Source organism: Serinus canaria, chromosome 7 (genome assembly GCF_022539315.1).
Source record: "Serinus canaria isolate serCan28SL12 chromosome 7, serCan2020, whole genome shotgun sequence".
NCBI classification, from domain to species: Eukaryota; Metazoa; Chordata; class Aves; order Passeriformes; family Fringillidae; genus Serinus; species Serinus canaria.
Window position 1 is genome coordinate 26,347,168 of NC_066321.1, and position 19,319 is coordinate 26,366,486.

Sequence of the window (19,319 nt, forward strand, 5' to 3'; positions counted from 1 at the left end):
CACAGCCCTGCTTGCTGGGATCAGCCCCAGACGTTGAGATTCGGTACTGGTGAAGGACTAAATCAAACAGGTTTTTAATAACCCTGACCTCTGCTGTATGATGTCCTTTAACCTGGGGACCAGGGAAAGTCTTCATTCTTAGTCCTGAAGAAGGCACGTATTGAAGATCATGTTATTGGTGCATGTAAGCCATTATCTTAACTGTCTTACTGAGCTGGTTCATGCTGTTGACTTGTTGAAATGTGAAATGTAGTTACTATTGACTTTGTAAATACCTGCCAGAGAAGAAATATAATTATTTTAAATCATTGTAAATAGAGATGTATAAAACTCGACACAATCTGCAATGCAGAAAAAATTATATATATATATATATAAATATAAAAAGATGTTAAATAAATATCGTGCTGTTTCTGAACAGAAGAGAATACTGTGTGACTTGCTGGTTTTTAAAGGTGTGATTCGGGCTGGTGCGGGAGGGCCGGGCGCTGAGGGCAGCCGTGAGGGGGCTCTGGCGGGCGCCGCTGCTCCCCGGCGGGGCTCGCGCCGGCTTCGCGTCGCCACAGCGACCGCGGGCACGAGCCCGGGAGGCGCGCGCGCCCGGCGGCGGAAGTCCCGCCCCGCGGCCGAGGCGGGCTGTGGGCTGGGCGCGGGTTGGCCGTCGCACGGGTCACTCAAGGTGCGGCGCCCGGGTTGGCTGCCTCGGGGGACGGCCGCTGGCCGGCGCGTGAGCCCGGTTCCGCCTCCGGCTGCCGCCGCCTTTACCGGGGGCGCCGCGAGCGGGCGGGACCCCTGTCCCGCGGGAGCGGCGCCGTGAGGGGAGAGGGGTGAGGCGGGGCCGGTCGGCACCCTCCCGGCGGCAGTGCCCCCCGGCGGCGGGGCCGCGCCCACGTGACGAGAGCCGCCATGAGCCGGCCCGAGGGGATGCGCGGCAGCCGCCGCTCCCTGCAGGTGAAGTTCGTGCCCGACGAGGACGTCCTCAAGCACATCTCCGACGACGCAGGTACAGCCGGCCCGGGGCGTAGCCCAGCCCAGCGCCGCCCGGTGCTCCCTCCCAGGGCGCTGGGAGAGCGGTCCGAGCAGCCGCGGCGGCCCCGGGGAAAGGGGCTCTGCAACACCCGAGCTGGGTTCTGCAGAAGGACGAGGCCTCTGGAGTCGTTCTGCCCCGCTTGACTGCCCTCCTCAGAGTGTCTCTGTCCCTGCCCGGCACTGGACAGGCTGCAGTACGAGCTCTCGGTCCGAGCTCTCCCCGCAGCAGCGTGTACCGAGTGCCGGGCCAGCGGCACAGCGGGCGGGAAGCTCCTCGGGCCTGACGCGGTTAAACACTCGCACTGTCCAAGCGGAACGAGGCTCGGGTGTATGCCCTGGGAGTGTTATGTATGCCCTGGGAGTGTTTTGCTGCAGTTCTGACTAATTTTAAGCTGGGGAACCTCTGTTCAGATGCTAAAAACTTGCCAGTACAAGGCACGGAGCATTTCTTTCAGACTTCACTGCTGGTCCTTCTTTGAGGAGAAGGTCGTGCAGATGGTCTCCAGAGGGTTTTCAGCCTACATGCTCCCATGAGTATACTGACAGCCTACAGGCACGTTATTTTCCAATTGCTCCTCTTTAGGAAAAAATAAGGGTTGACAAGTACCATCCCCTTTGCATGCAATTTGATACTGTAATGTGTGAGACACTGTCATTTCTTCTATTCCTCTCTGTGGAGCTGGTGTTCACTGAAGTGGGTGTCTTACCCTCATGGAGGGCAGGAGCCAGCATTTTTGGTGAAGGAGGGATGAATGGCTATAGGGTCAGCTATTGACCAGCTGTTCTTTTAGCAGGACATCTCACCTTGGAATTTGTTGAGTGATTTGCATAACAGGAGCCTGGTCTCTAAGTCGGGTGGCTGTGTACTACTGCCATAGAAATAATGAAATGGCAGGAGGTTAAAGCTTCTGTTACAATTCTAGGAACTAAAGTACGGAAGGACAAAGCTCAGCTGAGTGTCAGTGTCAAGAGATTTGTGAAGAAGCTTGAGAATATTTCTGATAATGAAGCTCAGGAGGTCCTGGAAGAGAAGAACTATGTTGCTGCTCTTGGAATATGTGCCCAAGGTATTAACAGGGGAAAATCTAACACAGCTCTGACTTCAGGAGATTCTTTCAGTGTTAGGGTTGTACAGTGCTGGTGAAATTATTTTTGAGGGCTCAATCTGCTCTGTCTGTGCTTGTGGTAACAGGTAGAAGAGAAGATTATGATTCTAGGATTTTATTATATATTATTTATTTATTTATTTATTATATTTATTTATATTTGTTTTGTATCACCTGCAGTATAAAGCCAAATAGTGAAATGTTGCATTCCATCTTTCTTGGGTTGGGAATATCAGTGCTTTTAAAATAGCTTCAAGTAACATGTCTTTTCACAGATCCAGTGGGAAATGGTTCAAATATAAGTGGTGGTGAAGTTTACTCATTCCAGACTCCCAAACGCTCCAATAAAATGGCAGAGCTGGGTATGTTTTGCTCTTCTTTCTCTGCAGACTTAGGAGAAACAAGCAGAAAGTGGCAGTTCCAGAGAGGGTGGACTGTTTCAGTTCAAATGAGGTGCTTGAGCGGGGTTGTCACTCACATGAAGAATACTTGTATGTCCAGCACCATCTGAACTTCATTAGTGTTTATTTCTCACAGCTAATGATACATCCTACAAAGGATGAGCTCAGGGAGAGGGATCATCCTACTGAATCACTATACAGAAACTGGTTTTGGTGCCTCTTAGTTTCTGCTGTGTCTTGGGAAGTTTTGTTTCCTATCTTTGACCTCTCTTCTGCAGCAGGGTGGATTTCACTGGTGCTCCCTCCTGGAGCCATGACTCACTTTGAAAACTGAGGGAAGTCATTCTGTGACGGTCTGTCAGTCCCAGTGTTGTTACATGGAATGGGCTGTTGCTCACACAGTGGTAGGAACTGTTAGCAGGGTATTTCAGATTCACAGCAGTCATTCAACTTCAGCTTGTACTGATAAGGAGCAGACACAGGGAAATGGTTCTTCATGGGGAACTGATGTGTTTGCTATATCTGATGATCTGTTATGTCCAGCGGAGCAGTCTTAAAGTACTAAGTGAACCTGACCAAACCTTGCTCTAATTCAAAGACGTGCTCTTCCAGGGAGCAAAACGTGCTCTGCCATTGCCCATACGTGTAAACTTAATTGATGAGTTCAACCTTTGAAAGTCTTTGCTGAGGAATACAGCCACCTTTAGGGTTAGAAAAATCTAGAAGTATTTGGTTCCTGAAATATCTAGGGAATTAATATTCAGGTGTATGTCTCCATTTCTGACTAGCCAGAGCTGGAAGTTTTGTACCTGACATGTCCTTCATTCCCTTCTCCCTATTTCCTACAGCCTCTGAATTAGCCCAGACACCTGAACAAAATGTGGCACCTGATCACTCCAAGTGCCCTGAGAAGATGGCCAAAACCCCTCAAAACAGCAGTAAGTCCTGTGATGGTTTGGGGAACTGAAACTGAGAGAGTGGGGGTTATGTTTCTCTTTGAGTGGTGGAGCGGATGCTTGAGTTCCAACTTCTCCCTTCCTTAAGTATTCTAGATAACACCAGGGCTTAAGTATTCAGGTTAACACCACGGGCTGGACAGTTTGGTGTGTGTGGCCTGTGCTTCACCTGGGGGTCACATCTCTTCTTCTGCCCTGCTGCTCTAGAGGAAACATGAACGTCTCTCTCTTCTATTGCTGTGACATTTAATGACTTCCTTTCTGTTCAGTAGAAATACTTGCACTTGAGAGAGCTATGAGCTGGGCTGGTTTGTTAAACACTGATTGGGTAAGGACTGTGTGGGTGATCATGTGTAAATTCACTCTTAATTATATAATATTTAGCACCTAGTGCTGCAGGGAGAAATACAGGTGGGAGAAGTCAATGCATGTCAACACTGGCAAGAGCATGTGCATTTGTGCTTGGAAATGGAGTCTGATGTGCTCAGGAAGAGAGCATTAGCTCATTTTTCAGCTTCATCCCTCCCTGCTGGAGTCTCTTCCTCCTTCCTGGCCTCCCAAAGCTGTGACCAAGAATTAGAAGGTGCCTTCTGTGCTAATAACATCGACTCTTGTGTGACCTGACACAGGCAGGCTGCTGGAGCCGCCACAGACTCACAGCCAGAATGCAAAGAGTAAATTTATTTCTGTTAACTTTCTGAAGCAACACCTGGGCAGAGGGTGATGAGTGGAGATGCAGGCACCTTTATGTGTGGTTCAGTGCTAGAACCAGCCTGCTGTTCACACTGGTCTGTCAGTGGTTTTGCACATGCATAGTTTATCACCATGCTGTGATCTTCACTGATCTGTTTGTTAGAGTGCCTCCAGGCCTACCAAACACCTATGTTATCTATACACATATGTTCTACTTCCCAAAGCATACACAGGGTAAACAGCAATAGACATGGTATATCTGTTTTTCTGCATTGCTGTTTGAGTCTTTGCTGTCCCCAGCTGCATGGTCACTTTAGCGTATTTACAATTCTCATTTCCAGTCTTCCACCTCTAACTCCTTCCTCCCAGCAACTCTTTTTGTTCTCTCCTTGCCTGCCTGAGAGGAACTAGAGGCTTCCCTCATAGGATTAATTATCCAGGGAGCTGATGTTCTGGTGCAGTGTGCCTTTGAACAGTGAATACCTGTTTTTCTAATGTACGGTCTTGTGCCAGTGTTGAAAATTTGCAGTACTCTGTACAGTGCTGTTTCTTCCTTTTCAGAACGTTCGAGTTCAGACAAGGTGCAGCAGAAGGTGAGTAATGACTTTACATTGTTTGGATCTTGTATTTGGGTTATTTTTCCCCACTTGTGAAACTTGAAGTAGCCAATTACTACAGTTCTGGAAAGGAAGGAACTTGAAAAGTGTACTCCACAGAAGAGATGTCTCTTCTGTTCTAACTAGAAGGAGTAACTCAGGTGAGAGCCATTAATCAGGACTATGGGGTTTGGAGTCAGTGGGCAGATAATAGGTTTGACAGCTTCATTGTCATGGGTGGAAACTATTTCCTTGCATCACACAAGTGAGGATGCTGGATAATCCCTTAATACACAGTTAAACTCACAGCTTTCCAGTTTCTCACTACAGGAAGAAACAGCCCTAATTGTAAGAAATGCTGTTAGAACAGGAGTTCCAGAACTGTGATGCTGTTCAGTTTCTTACTTACCAATTGGTTTATAAAGAAGAGATACTGTGCAGAACTGCCAGTTGTGGTGGCTGTGGGGTGAAAGAGCTGGCTTTCTAAAGTAGTACAGCATCATAGCAGAAATGTATGCACAGTTTTTCTGGTATGAGGTTCCAGGATGAGATACACCTGAAAAAGACATGCTGTTTGGGGGAATGCTGTAGTCACTGCTTGATGATTTCACATCCACTTAGTCAGGATCCACAAAAGTATTTCCTAAGTATTGCAGACTTGATCCAGTGTCCAAGTCAGGCATGTGCTTTAAACATATGTAAGGAAAATGTGACACTACAACTTGGTGAGCCCAGGCAGCTTGGAGTCCTTTGCTGTACTTCTGGGCTTAGTATGCTGAGTGGTCTTCTGTCATTCTGGTCTTTGTTTTCATAGAGAACTTCCAGATGACTTTGAGTAGACAGCATGATGTGGAAGGTGACTGCTGTGGGGACTGTAACATTTCCAGGCATTGCTTTGGTTTGGCTGTTCCTGAGAGGCCAAGATTGGCATCTTGGTTGGAGATTTCAGTTTTCTACTCTCCATGTTGAGCTGAAAGAATTAAGCCCCTTTTGGAACTTGATCCTATTTCCCTCTGAATGGGAAAACAAGAACTCTCCATACTTAACTGCCTCTGCTTTTTCAGTTTCATGTGGGCTGAAATAGTTTGGAAATGTAACCTGTCTTTGCTTGGGTAGTTTAGAGGAGAGAGATGTTTCTTTTAATGCATGTTTTTTCTTTGCTGTTCCAGAGTAAAAAGAAAGAATTTGTGTCCACCACACCTTACAGACTGAGAAAGAGACTAGCAGGTAAAGATCAGCCTTTGCTGTCAGCTGCCAAAATCAGTGAGGCACTGTGTTCAAGGGAGAGTGTTCTGTTGAGCTTCTGTCTGTGGTTACTTTTGTGTTGAGAGACCATGACTGAGCCAGATTTCATCTGTGCTCTTCAATCAGTGCTGCCAACAGAGGTATTTTACAACAACTTGTTTGCAGAATGTGACATAGAAGATACTCAGCCTGCTCAATTGGCATTTGGGAAAACTGACATAGAGATGCTAAGAGAAATAGGGAATTCCATTGTCCATTTTTAGTCTCTTTTTATGGTGCGATGATGTTTCTTGGTTGGTATCAAGGAGGAGGCTTTACTTAACAATACTTTGTGATTCTAGAACTGCAAAAGAAATGGCCATCTGTGTTTGCAGTTCTCTTAAGCATTGATTTTACCTTTCTGTGAAATATATTTAGGATTCATGTGCCTGTAAAACATCTAGAGAATGTGTGTGAGATGGTGCAAAATGAGTTCTGAGTAAGAAGTCATTCCTAGCTTTTAACCTTAAAATTTATGCTCTAGCTCCAGATCCCTATTTAGAAAGTGAGAGTGAGTATTCTGCTTCCTGCTCAGAGGAGGAGGATGAGGATGAACAGAAGGAAGTCAGCACTGTTTTATCAGATCAAAAGACTCCAGCAAAAACTAAGGCTGCATCTACACCTCCTCCCAGAAACAGCCTAGCCAAAAAAAATAAGGAGCAAAAGATGGTGAGTATGCAAAAATATACCCCTGAGCTAGCAAAGGGAAGGGATGTATGGTGACAGTAAGCTGTTAGTGACCTCACCTGACTGTGGGGAAGAACTGCTCAACTCATTTCAGATGGAACCAGCTGGGCTGGCTTTTGCTGTACTTCTGAGTAATCCTTGGTGGACAGGCACCATGTGAACCTGTGTGCTACCCCAGCTGGCATCATTAGTAGCTTCAGAAGGAGAAGTTTAAGATGCCCATGGAGCAGGAGACCTTGTATTGAGACAGGATGAAGAAATTGATTCCTATAGTACCAAAAGGAGTACACATTACTGTTCCTGCTTGATGTTCAGCTTAATTGTCTTACTTCCTTCCAGGACCAGGGATCCCCACACCAATTAAGAATTACTGTTATGTTATCTCTCTCAGAATCTTTTTTCTAGCTCTGTCTTCAGGAAAGACTCATCTGACTAGGTTAGCTTTGGCAGAATGCTGCTGTAGAAGCCATTTTTGCAAATATTTTCTGTCTTTCTGTATTCACCCTTGCCCTTTGATGTCTCATTGGCCATCTTAGGGAAGGGGTAGCCTGATAACAGGAGGAGTTGCTGATCTTGCTGTCCTTTTATAGGGTAACCTGGTGGAGGAATACTTTGAAGCTCACAGTAGTTCCAAAGTGCTCACTTCAGACCGAACCCTGCAGAAGTTACGGAAAAGAAGATTGAGTCAGGTACTGTTCATAAGTGAGTCACACAACTCTGGGTTTTTGATTTCTGTGATATAGAGTTCCCTCATCAAAATCTCTGATGTTGCTATTTTCACTTTATTTCTGCTGATTACGTGGTCAGTGGTAATGCTGATTTAGGCAGCAATTTAGGCAGTATGTTTTCTGCTGTTGCTCTTAGCAGGGACAATGCCCAGTTGTTTGAACCTGGGACAGTAGGAAAAATGCAGGGAGAAGGCACTATCAGGTGAGCTCACAAGCTCACAGCTGAAAGTTGCAGCTACCAGAAAAGGTGAATGTTTGCTTTTGGGGAAGAAGAGGGAGAAGCAGAATTGTAGAGACTTGCATTAAAACATCATTTTTGTCAATGAAATGGTGGGAGGAATTAAAAACTGTCTTGACTGTTTATGTGTAGTGGAAATCAAGAGAGCTGATTTCATCTGAACATTACTAGGTCACTTGCAGAACTGGAACTAGCTCTAAATGTTGTCATGTAGTTTGTTATATATACTTTGTTCCCTTGCAGTTTCTAGGAGACAGGAATAGTCTGATGGTGGTGACTGAATTACAAATCAAGCAGTTGTACCCTACAAGGACAGGTTTCAAGGAATTGTGTAGAATACCTGGAGCACTTGTGTCTGTGACTGCTTTTTATATCCATTTGTGTTTTAAAAGATGGCATATATACAGACTCCTTGCTGTTATCTGGAATTGCTGCCCAAAGAAACATCTGGATTTTTAACAAGTTCTTTCATAACAGCTGTGGGAGGAAATCATGGCTTACAGTGTTAAAGCTACTGCTGTCTTCAAAGTAGTTGAAGATTTAGCAGTTTTGTCTCTCATACTTTGTCTGATACATTGCAGTTGCCTTTCCAGTGTCAACTGTCTTCTACTGCAAGGGAGTGGGAAGCAAAGCTGTTAAAATTGAAGAGAAAGAGAAGCCAGTGTAGATTTGATGCTGACTATCATGCTACTATGCTGTTAAACATCAGCATCACGGCATATCTTGAAAGCCGAATTAATCCTTCGGTTCTTGATGCTTTTCTACATTGAGCTATCAGCTGCAAATTATATCCTTTCTGCTGTAGTTTTTTTTAAGATGGTGGTCATTTTGAGCTTTCTCTTGTAGTGACAAACACCTGAACCCTTGCTAAGGATGTTGATTGGTGCCTTTGTTCCTGTGATCAGGGATGTGAGGTTGTATCCTGTTGGTACAGTGCTTGGTGATGTGTAAGCTCCGTGTGTATCCGTTTTTCCTGTAGTGGTTTTTCCATACTTGGCATGAAGAGAAAAATACATAGTGTGTCATCTGTTCTAGTCCTAGTCTAGCTGCTGTTTACCATAATAAGGTTACTTAATCTCTGCTTTATATCTCCAGCAGCGAAACTGTGCCTAGTGGGGTCTTAATGGGGAGAAAAAAACTAACCACAAACTGAGTCCACTGACGATGAAGACTATTCTCTCTATGTACAGGAGCATGCTAGGGGGTGTTTTAAGGACTTCAGGTGTATCTCCTGCTTCTTCTCAGCTTTGAATGACTGTCATCTCTTTCTCAACACAGCAAACACTGCATGATCTTTTGAAAAATGCTCCCCTTGCCTATGCTGCTGAAATTAGAGACCTTAACCAGCAACATGAATCCTTGTTTTCCAAGTGGATGCTGCAATTACAGTAAGTATCCAAGGAGAATCACTGAAGAAGCTTAGTTAAAAGGCACTGCAAATAAATTTACCCTCATGTCAGTAACATCCTGTGGATGAATTAAGGAGAAAATTTTTTTCATAGATTGCTTAAATTTAAAAGTGGGTGACATTAATTTAATTCAGTGCATCCTGTAGACCAACACCTATCTGATTAACTCCTCAAACTAAATGTCTGCAGTGCAGTGAAGTTGCATTCTACCTGCTTAGCCTGCCTGTGCCTCTCTAAACCAAACTAGAGGACATTCACAAACAGGGAACATGAATAGTGAGAGAACAGGGAAAATGAATTATGAGAGAAGTGCGCTTTGTGAGGAATCGTTTTTGTTTTCAGCAGCAAGTTAGTAGTGAGTAGCTCACCCTCACCATCTTCAATCTGTGGCTATCCTCTAGTGTTGTAGCAGTTAACTTTCAGTGCCCATGATACCTAATGATCTGAGCATGAAGAAACCCTAATGCTTTCGGAAACACTGGCAGTATAAATTTTATTTGGCTTTGTGTGTATCTTCATGGGAAGGAGAAGGGTGAACGTTCAGGAAAGCAAATGGAACTGTAGAGACCCTGTGAGATTCTGAAGCACCTTAAGAAGGCAGACTACCACCCCTGAGGCTGGAGCCAATACTGGTGATGAGAAAGCCCCTTGGAAGCTTTTACAAGGAAGTGGAATATAAGGAAATTTGTGATCCATGGGGAAGACAGAGAGTATGGAGAAGATATCAGCTTTGAAAGTTGAAGAGTTGCAAGAGGAGGAGTTCTATTACTTGGTGATCTGGGCAAATGGTTGCAGATGTATGTGGCAGAGCAGAAGAAAAAAAATCACTTGATGACAGTGAAGGTAGTAACAGCTGTTGAACACCTTACCTTTGCCCAGTGCTATTTGAGTAACCTGATACTCTTCTTTCTAATCAAGATAATGCTTTTCCTGCTTCTCAAACCTAAACAAAGCATTGTGATTCCTGTGATGACCCACTCCTGAAAGTAAAGAAGTGCTTAAGATTCAAAAATGCTTATTGGTCGAAAGCTATGACAGAAGTCAGAGGGTCCATAAAAATGATAGAGTTTTATTAGTAAATCACAGACTTTGATGAAAAGTGTGGAAATCAAGGAAATTGGTATGTTAGTCCTTGACCTACTATATAGGCACACAGCACTGGGTTTTGCATCAAGGGGCAAGATGAAGGGAAAGGAGAAACTAAATATTAAAAAGGAGAGATTAATTGAAGAGCAAAAAAGAGATCACCAGCCATCGCTCCAGCATTGAGCCAGCTGAAGGAATGGTGACCCTGGATTCAGCATTGATCCAGGTCATAAGTTATAATCCAGCTGTGTTGGTTCAACTGTTGAGATGTCCAGGGTCTGGGGGGCATCACCTGAGCTTGTGCAGGGGGCATGTCTTTTTATGGACAGGTGTCTCTGCCCCAAAGACAAGTTTGTCACTTTCTATGCTAATTAGTTATCATGCACAGTTTGTTCTTTTAGGCCTTTCTGGAAAAGGGTCAGAGGGCTTTGGGGCTCTTTGGTAGTCACAGTCCCACCTTCTAGTCCCATGTCCACTTCCACCAGTCATTCCTGTGCTTGCACTGTACTTCATTGTTGTTTCTCATGGAAAGGTTTTGCCCTATCTCCACCTGTACCCTCTACTTCTGCCAAAATTTGTTTTTTCTCACAGCATGTTAGTACCAGTAGTCCTCGGTGATTACCAATTATTCTTGTCTGTTACCACTTGGTTGGCTTCACAGCCACCTGGTTATTTGTGTTTGAGACATACTATCAGTCAATTACCTTCTGGGAATTGAGAGCTCAAAAAGATCTCACCCTGGACCACTGCTTGCAGTGTTGTTAGAGAGTGGACTTGAATTTGCAGCAGCCCCCCATAATGGAGAGCTCAAAGGGTCTCAATTTAGACTGCTTTTATAAGGGCACAATACATTGGGCTTCAGTCAGTGATTTTTTCATCCTGGCCACAATTTGAGTCAGTAACTTCCTTTGAAGGTGCAGCAGCAGGAATATTATACCTCTTGGATTGTTACTCAGGCAAGAAAAACGAATTTCCAAGGCCGTTAATTAGAAATTGGCCAAGGCTGCTCATTAGACTATATTAGTTCCTGGGACCAGGCACTGTTTCTGATAAGCTGGCAAGGGGTTTAGTCTAGGTGCAGGTCATCAAGGCTAAGGCCCAATGAGCATTTCCCATATCAGAGTGCAGCCTGAAAGAGGGTGAGGGATGCGACTAAAGTCAGCTTTTCTGGGTCTCTACAATTCCCTACCATGCTGTCTTTATGCTTTCCTGCCTCTCTTTCTGTGGAACAATCAGGATAAGAAATATACCTGAGTATAGAGTAATTTTGGTTTGAAATTGTGCCTAAGGGTCAGAGTGGTAAACCAGGGTAAAGGTTTGCTTTTTTTTCTTGTAATTACTGTGACCTGTAGTAAACATGTAATTAAAGTAGTTGGTGAGGGGATGTGTGTGAGTGTTGATTACCATTTCTTACCTGAAGCTGTAGATCTAGTATTCTAGTATTCTGTTCTTAGTCAGTAGCATTTTCTTCCATCCATGTTTTGCTAAGTTTGTGAGCCTCTAGGCTGCTAAAATGATTCTTTTGCTAGGATGCACATGCCAGGTTCCAGATTCCTTGTAGCTAACCTTATTTATCAGCTATAAGCTTAAGGTCAGCCCAGAGTTGACAGAATATGAAATTTTTAAAACTAAGTTTGCAGTGGATCATTTTGCTTAATAAATGTATGGACCTAAAACCAGACTTGCACTTCTATGATCCCGTGTATTTGCTCACTTTTCTGCAGCTTGGGTTTCAATATTGTGCTTTATGGACTGGGCTCAAAGCGTGATCTGTTGGAGAAGTTTCGTACCTCTTTGCTCCAGGATTCTGTTCACCTGGTGGTTAATGGATACTTCCCCAGCATCACTGTGAGATCTGTAAGTGGGGGAAAAGCTTGTGGGTTTATGTAATCATCCTGTGTTACAGATACTTCTAGAATCTTTCAGTGTAAAATGTTAAGGAAACCTGCTGCACCCTATAGCAACGGACTGTAGAGCAGTTCCTCTCTCTTCTAATGCTTTGAAGAAATGATCCCATACATTTTCCAAGGAATTGCAGTAATTTCTGTCATTAATAGATACTCATCACTCCAAAGCCTTGTTTTATGTCACTGTTTTGAGAAGGAGTATAATTTTTTTTTAATGTTCACTGTTTTAGGGATTTTATGGTAATAATCAGATTATCTCTCACAAGGTATCCAAGGGCTCAGTTTAAGATTTTCTGCACTTCAGTGTCAGAGCCCTTCATAAGGAACTCCTGTTTTCTTTTTCAGATTCTCAACTCCATCACAGAGGAGGTTTTGGACCATATAGGAACCTTCCGCAGCCCCCTTGACCAACTAGAATTCATCACCAAAAGGTTCAAAGAAGGTAAAATTACTAACTTTATGCATAAAAACTGTTAAGAGAGCCTGGACATTTTCTTCCCCTATAATTTTTATACAGGCAGTTACAGTTTCTTAGTGCATTGTAGCTAGTATACTTTCTTGCTTGTAATGTATGCAACATATATGAGAACATGCATGTACTAGGAGTATGTGTTTACATACATGTGTAACAACCCCATGTAAGCTTAACAGCTGAGTCAGTGTTTTCAGCAGGACAGCAGTGACAAACAAGCAGGTTAGATTTGGTTTCAAAAGCAAAATTAAACAGATACTGCCTCAAAAAATGCTTGCTGAATTGTTCCTGAATGTCTGTCTTACTGCTTGTCTATTCATACACAGATAGCCACAGAATCTTAATTGTGCATGGCATTGGTGTTTCAGTGTTTACATTCTGTTTTTCATCATTACTTTATGAGTATTTCTGGTGGGACTAAGTGAAAAAGGCAGGGTAACAGCAGTTCCCACCTGAATGTACCTAAGTCAGTCTTACAGTCTGCTATAGCTGATCTGACAGATTTCCAGGCAAGTATGTATGGATTTGCACAAAAACTGGTTACAGTTCTAGAACTGTTTCTGGACTCAGGAAATGGTTGTTTATTGGAATAAATCAGCTGAGAGTCCATTTTCTTCATGCAGGAGAAGCCAAATCTTTATTGTATAGGTCATATTTTATAGGATGATCAGAAGGCCCTGTGTCAGATCTTACTGGTGGACAGTACATTCACATTTAGTTCATTGGTCGGTACATGGTATTTTGCATATCTATCAGACTTCTGTATTTTTAGCTAGCTATATTTTTTCTTCTGATTCTCATGAGACAGATCTTACTGTTTATGCAGATGCTAGTTGATTTCACCCAAGAATACGTTCTTGTGTTAATGAGCCCACATACCAAGATTGTTCTCACATGGGAACTTGCAGATTACTTAGAGGCACTTAGAAGGAATGACAGGCTAGCTATTAATTTAACAGAGCAGGCCTGATTTTATGAGGCCTTTCTTTATAATTCTTCTACCTGTCTATGACAGTTGTTCCCAGGGATAAGTACAGCAGCAGGAAGCTAGCTGGAAATTCTAACATCTACCATTTGCATTATCTGAGCTAGGTCTCTAACTTTTTTTTCAGAACTTGTTAAAATTTTCAATGAAGTTATGATGCTTTGGATCCAACCTTGAATAGAAAATGCATTTTTACTGTGAGGAGGAACTTAAAGATCCTAATCATGTAAATAAAAAGCATCTGAATAAACTGCTTAGTCTTCCATTCTAAACTATATTTCAGTGACCTTCAATTGCAAAAGAAACACAGCTAAAGGGGCAATTCCTGGTAAAGCTGTGAGCAAGTGGAAGGTGGATTATAACAGAAAAGATGAAACTGAAAGAAACCAACCCAACCCTGTAGCTGTGATGACAGTGAATTGAGAAAAACCCTTTTAGGTGCTCAGAAACACCCAGTACAGCTTCAAACTATGTTGCAGAAGGAAAGCCATATTGGAGTGATGTATATGGAGAATGGTGGAATACACTTGTGCTACACTGCACTGGGAATGGGAAACCAACTTGTGTGCAGTTTCTTTGATTGGTTCTCTGCTGTTTTTTCTGACCTTGCAGATTCATCTTTAGAGCTCTATGTCCTCATTCATAACCTGGACAGCCAGATGTTGAGAGGAGAAAGAAGTCAGCAGATCCTTGCACAGTTATCCTCCCTGCCTAGCATTTACCTCATTGCCTCTATCGATCACATCAATGCTCCTCTCAGTGAGTTCCCCCGGCTCTGATCTAGCCAGGAGAAGGATCTGTGTTCTGCTTTGGGGCTGCTAAACATGTTTCATAAGCTCATGTATTGCTTACTATGTATTACTGTTACTTGATATGTGTTACTGTTGATGTGTAGAACAGACCTGTTGATGTATGTATAGTCTTGATTGGGAGTGTGGCTGTGCTGAACCAAAACTCTAAAGATACTGAGAAATACCACTAGGCATAATATACAAATAGTCTCCAAGTTTTTGGCACCGTTTGATTTTAAGAACTTACTGAACTGGAGATTGGATTATTAAGGATGTCAAAGCAAATATACTTAAATAACCTACTTACTTATATTGATTACTATTATGATTAGACTAAAAGATCCTAATCAGAATTACTTACTACACAGCACAAGCACAGATAGCTGTAACAATTAGTATAGTTCATTCTTTTTAAAGCAATATTGAAGCAGTTATATTAAAGCTATCAAAAACTATACAAGTAGAAATTGATTTTACTCACCCATACCAACAACCATGGGCAGATCTCTTTAGCTCAGGCTGGAGGAGTAACCTTGAGGGGTGTCCCCCCTCGAGGGAGGAATCTCCACACACTCTGAGAAGAGTCTTGTTTCTGCTATTTTATCCCCTCTCTAGGTAGAGCTTCCAGCTACAGCCAGAAATTGTTTGCACATTCCTGACTCTGGAAGGATTTACAATGTATCTATGGAAAAGGGATGCCTGCAAATGTTTTGTTGCTGAGAATTAATCTTACTGGAACTGCAGTTATCAGGGTGTTTGTAATGTGAATTTCACAAGCATATATTGTTTCCTCAATCCTACAGCAGAACTACATGCATTTTAATATTGCTTGTTTAACACCTTAGCAAACATAAATCTCCCAGTTTTGTCTGCTCTTTCTGTTCTCTTTGTCTAGTGTGGGATCATGCAAAGCTGAGCCTCTATAACTGGCTTTGGTATGAGACAACCACATTTAATCCTTATGTGGAAGAAACATCTTATGAGAACTCGCTTTTAGTACAACACTCTGGATCTCTGGCTTTGAGCTCCCTAATGCATGTCCTGCATAGCCTCACTCTCAATGCCAGGTAAGAAAGACACTGTTACACTTCACAGTAGCACTTGCCAAGGACCCAGTCCTTGCAGTCTGTGTTTTCTGATAATAGTGTTCCAGACCAAGATGGTAGTACCTGGGTTCCAGCTGATTGGTTTTTTTAAATGAGCAGCATCTGGATAGCAAGCCTTGTCCAGTGATGAGACTCATGACCAGGTCTTTGTGTATAAGGCAAAATTAGTTAATATTTTCTAATTGTGGGAGTTTGGGGTTGTTTTTAAATCATTATTAGTTTGATTTTCCCTTTCCTCCTTTCACTTAGAGGGATATTCAGACTGCTTGCTCAGCACCAGCTGGAGAAAAAGGACAATCCATCTTATCCAGGTAAGTACCCACCTTTTCTCATTTGTTTGGGGTGTTGCTGTTCACAGCAGCCCTGGGTTTTGGTATGCAGGTTACATGTCCAGCAGCAGAAGTGCTCGAACAGTTGGCTCACTGTCTTTCTAGTGGCACTGTCTGACTCAGACAGGAAATCAATAGACTGGCTGGTTCTGAAGGACTGCCTTTTACATGCTTACACATGACTGAGACTGTTGGTGGGGGACTGTGGACTAAAAAAAATTAAAATGAAGACTGAATTTGTATATCTTGCACTTAAATGTCCTATATAAATGGCTTCTGACATACCCCTGCTTTCTAGAATACATGTGGAATATTCTGTCACTGTCTGTAATAGGTATTGCAGTGGATATGAATAACATTTTAATGGTGAAGAAAGCAAGACAGAGGAGTTGGAAATTAAGAGAAATTAACAACTGTAGAAAGTGCATTTAAGTGCTATTAAAATTCCATTAGACAGCAGGGTGACTCAAATGTTAATTCAGCTGTTTTCCATTAACTTGGCTGTATACTTCCAAGAGTGATGATACTGTAGCCACTCTGGTCTAAGCCCAAGCAAGACTTTCAGGTGGATAATATGTGGCATTAGACTTGGAAAAATCTGACAATCTTACTACTTCAGTTTCTTGTTCTTGGCTTTTTCTGTCTCCAGGGCTGTCTTTCCAAGACTTCTACCAGCAGTGTCGGGAGGCTTTCCTTGTGAACAGTGACTTGACACTCAGGGCACAGCTGACAGAATTCAGGGACCACAAGCTCATCCGGACCAAGCGGGTGAGTACAGGGAAGAATTCTATTCAGGCACTTTGAATAAAAAGGATGTTTACTTGCTGTATTGTTTTGAAGCATGTAGGAACTGCCAAGGGGCTGAAATTCTGTAATTGCAGCTCTTTCCAAGCCTCCAGTTTGTCAACACCCTATAGAAATGCAGTGTGCTTTGGTTATTCAGCAGCCATTATAGAAATGCAGTGTGCTTTGGTTGTTCAGCAACCTACATGTCTTCTTTTTGAAGACTGTGAGAAGTAGCAGACTATGGAGCCTGCCAGTCTGCTTCCAGTAGTATTACCTGTATTTCTATTAGGAAGGAATGCAGACTTGTCATTATAATGAGGCAGTATAGCAGTACAAGATATAGGAACACAGTGTTGAGGAGCTTTGTAGTGTCAGACAAGCATAACCCACCAGAAGATTTCTCATTTAGTGACTTTTCTCAGTATTTGTGCATTTCCTGTGTTGCTCCAGTGAAATATTCCAGGTTTTCAGTAATGTAGTTGTTCAGAATGCTGTCTAGCTCTAATCCAGACTGCAGTGCTGTCTAGTGGCTTGCCTGGCACTGTACACTGGTGTTAACAATGTCTGTGCATGTCTGTTCTCAGGGAGCTGATGGTGTGGAATACTTACTAATTCCTGTTGATGACACTACCTTGACCGACTTCTTAGAGAAAGAGGATGAAGATGTGTAACATCTGTGTTCTCAGTGTCTACAGCAACTGCTCTCATTGGCTGCTGGAGAGGGGCCTATGCTCAGATCTCTCTTTCTCCAGCCTCACAGCTGCTGCACTGATAAGTAATAATTCTAATGAATCTTGCTCATTGTTCAACTGCCTCAGGTAGTTTGGAATGATGTCTTCTGTAAGCAAGGCCTCTCTTGCGCTCTAGTTGGATTTGTCTGCTTTGTCTCTTAGCTCAGACAATGCCTTCTTCCTATCTGTGCATCCAACCTCACAGCCAGAAAAACAAACTTGGTGAGATTGTGCCTTCTGCTCTCTACCTCAGTAGACTTGAAGGTTTTATTGGAGCAATTTACTTGGGAAGTGCAAATCACAAGATGGTCAAGAGCTTTAGTTTGTACTAGTGGTACAAATTTTCCCATCTGAGTGCTATCCAGTACTCCTCTACCATTTAGACAAAACTAGCTTCCAGTGTATGAAGACAAGATTTATAATGCTACAAGACCTGCCTTGACAGCATGAGGAAAGGAGAATATGAGTGTGTTTGGGATGCTGCAGGTAACTTAGTAAATTCTGGCAATAAAACTGAAGGACTTGTCCCAAACCAACATCCTTTTATAAGATTTAGATAATCAAAAATATGATGGACTCATGTCATTGCCTGCTACTTTCCAAGGTGCAATCCAGGAATATGAAGAGGCTATGAAGCTTTTTTTGTTTATTTTTTTAAAGCTTGATTGTATATTTATATTTTTTACATCAGGAGTGCCCATTGATCCTGGAGGAGGCCTTAAATGCCACTTAGAAGCTCTCCCTTTTTTTAAGCTCTTAGGGGTTGGGAGACTGCTGAAGTTTCACATCTTTTCTTCAATTCTTTTTTTCTCAGTTATGTGGGAGGAAGCTCTATAGTTCCATCATCTGTAGTCTGCCAGCCAGACTTCAGGGACTCTCTATGCCTAATACTTGGTAGCTGTGTTACAGCTCAGTGTTGTAATAGTTCAAATCAATCAAATAAAGTACATTATTAATTTTCATTAGTTTGTCTTGGGTTTTGCAATCTTTTTATGTTACAAGAAGATAGAGATCCTTGTGGCAGTTGTGCAAAAGCCTCATTCTCATTATTATGTCAAATATCCATGCAGAAGATTTCAAACTACTGAGTAGAAATATTTTACATTGTTTCTTACATGAAAGTCAAGAATCCTTTGCCTGCCTTTTAATACCAGTAGCTAGCTTTTAAAGAGAACCAAAACATCCCATGGAGCACTAGTACCTTATCTGCCCCTCACTGACCGAAGCAAGAGAGATGTATGGCCAGACTTTTGTATTAGAAGCCTAGAGCATCTACCTACCCCACTGTCAACTTGTTTCTTCATATAGGTCCATTCCCTTTACTTGGGACAGAAGAAATCCCTTCTCACTTCTCAGCATATTGAGGTGCCTTCATGCTATTGGTAAGAATTATGACCTTTATATAGCCTAGGTAGCTTCAGATAAACCAATCATCTCTTTTCACTAAAATACATTTTGTGCAATTATTAGAGATATTGCTTGATGACCTACTTTTATTAACCTAAAAGGATAGAGTTAACATCTTCACAAATTTCTAATGAAATACATTTACCATCCAGAGGTGGTAGGGTATACAGCTGTGAGGTTTTTTTCTTAAAAAAAAAAATCCCAACAGAAAAAACTAACTTGGAAAATTAAACACATTGTCAGTGGTGAAAATACTACTTGTTCAGTTTTAGTAATCCTGTAATTAAGAACCCCAGTTACAGAAACTGTTTTTAAAAGAAAATAACAAAGACACATGAATTTACAGTTTTGTTAAGGAATTGAGTTTCAACTTTACAAAGCTTTTTTGAATTGAGAATCCCTCTTTTGAAAAGCCTTAAAGCTGCATTAGTGGTAGATTGTGCAATTGAGTACTAGTACCAACAACTTGCTTTGTGTTCTGTATTTATTTGCATCTGAGTGGTGCCTTAATATAACTGTTAATGCAAACAGTTGATCTCCATCCTTTCAGTAACTACTATTTCTGAAATTTATTAGGTAAAATATCAGTGGC

The 19,319-nt window shown here is 42.4% G+C and overlaps 1 protein-coding gene across 1 annotated transcript; it reads left to right on the plus strand.

Moving 5' to 3' along the window:
* Nucleotides 1–758: 758 nt before the first annotated feature.
* Nucleotides 759–18,282, plus strand: ORC2 (origin recognition complex subunit 2). Its single transcript, XM_050976920.1, has 16 exons — nt 759–1,003; nt 1,953–2,096; nt 2,411–2,497; nt 3,385–3,474; nt 4,747–4,778; nt 5,951–6,008; nt 6,550–6,734; nt 7,343–7,441; nt 8,997–9,106; nt 11,938–12,070; nt 12,466–12,562; nt 14,190–14,336; nt 15,264–15,435; nt 15,724–15,785; nt 16,453–16,571; nt 17,174–18,282. The coding sequence occupies exons 1-16, from the start codon at nt 907–909 to the stop codon at nt 17,258–17,260; spliced, it is 1,719 nt and encodes a 572-aa protein (XP_050832877.1). The 5' UTR covers nt 759–906; the 3' UTR covers nt 17,261–18,282.
* Nucleotides 18,283–19,319: the final 1,037 nt, after the last annotated feature.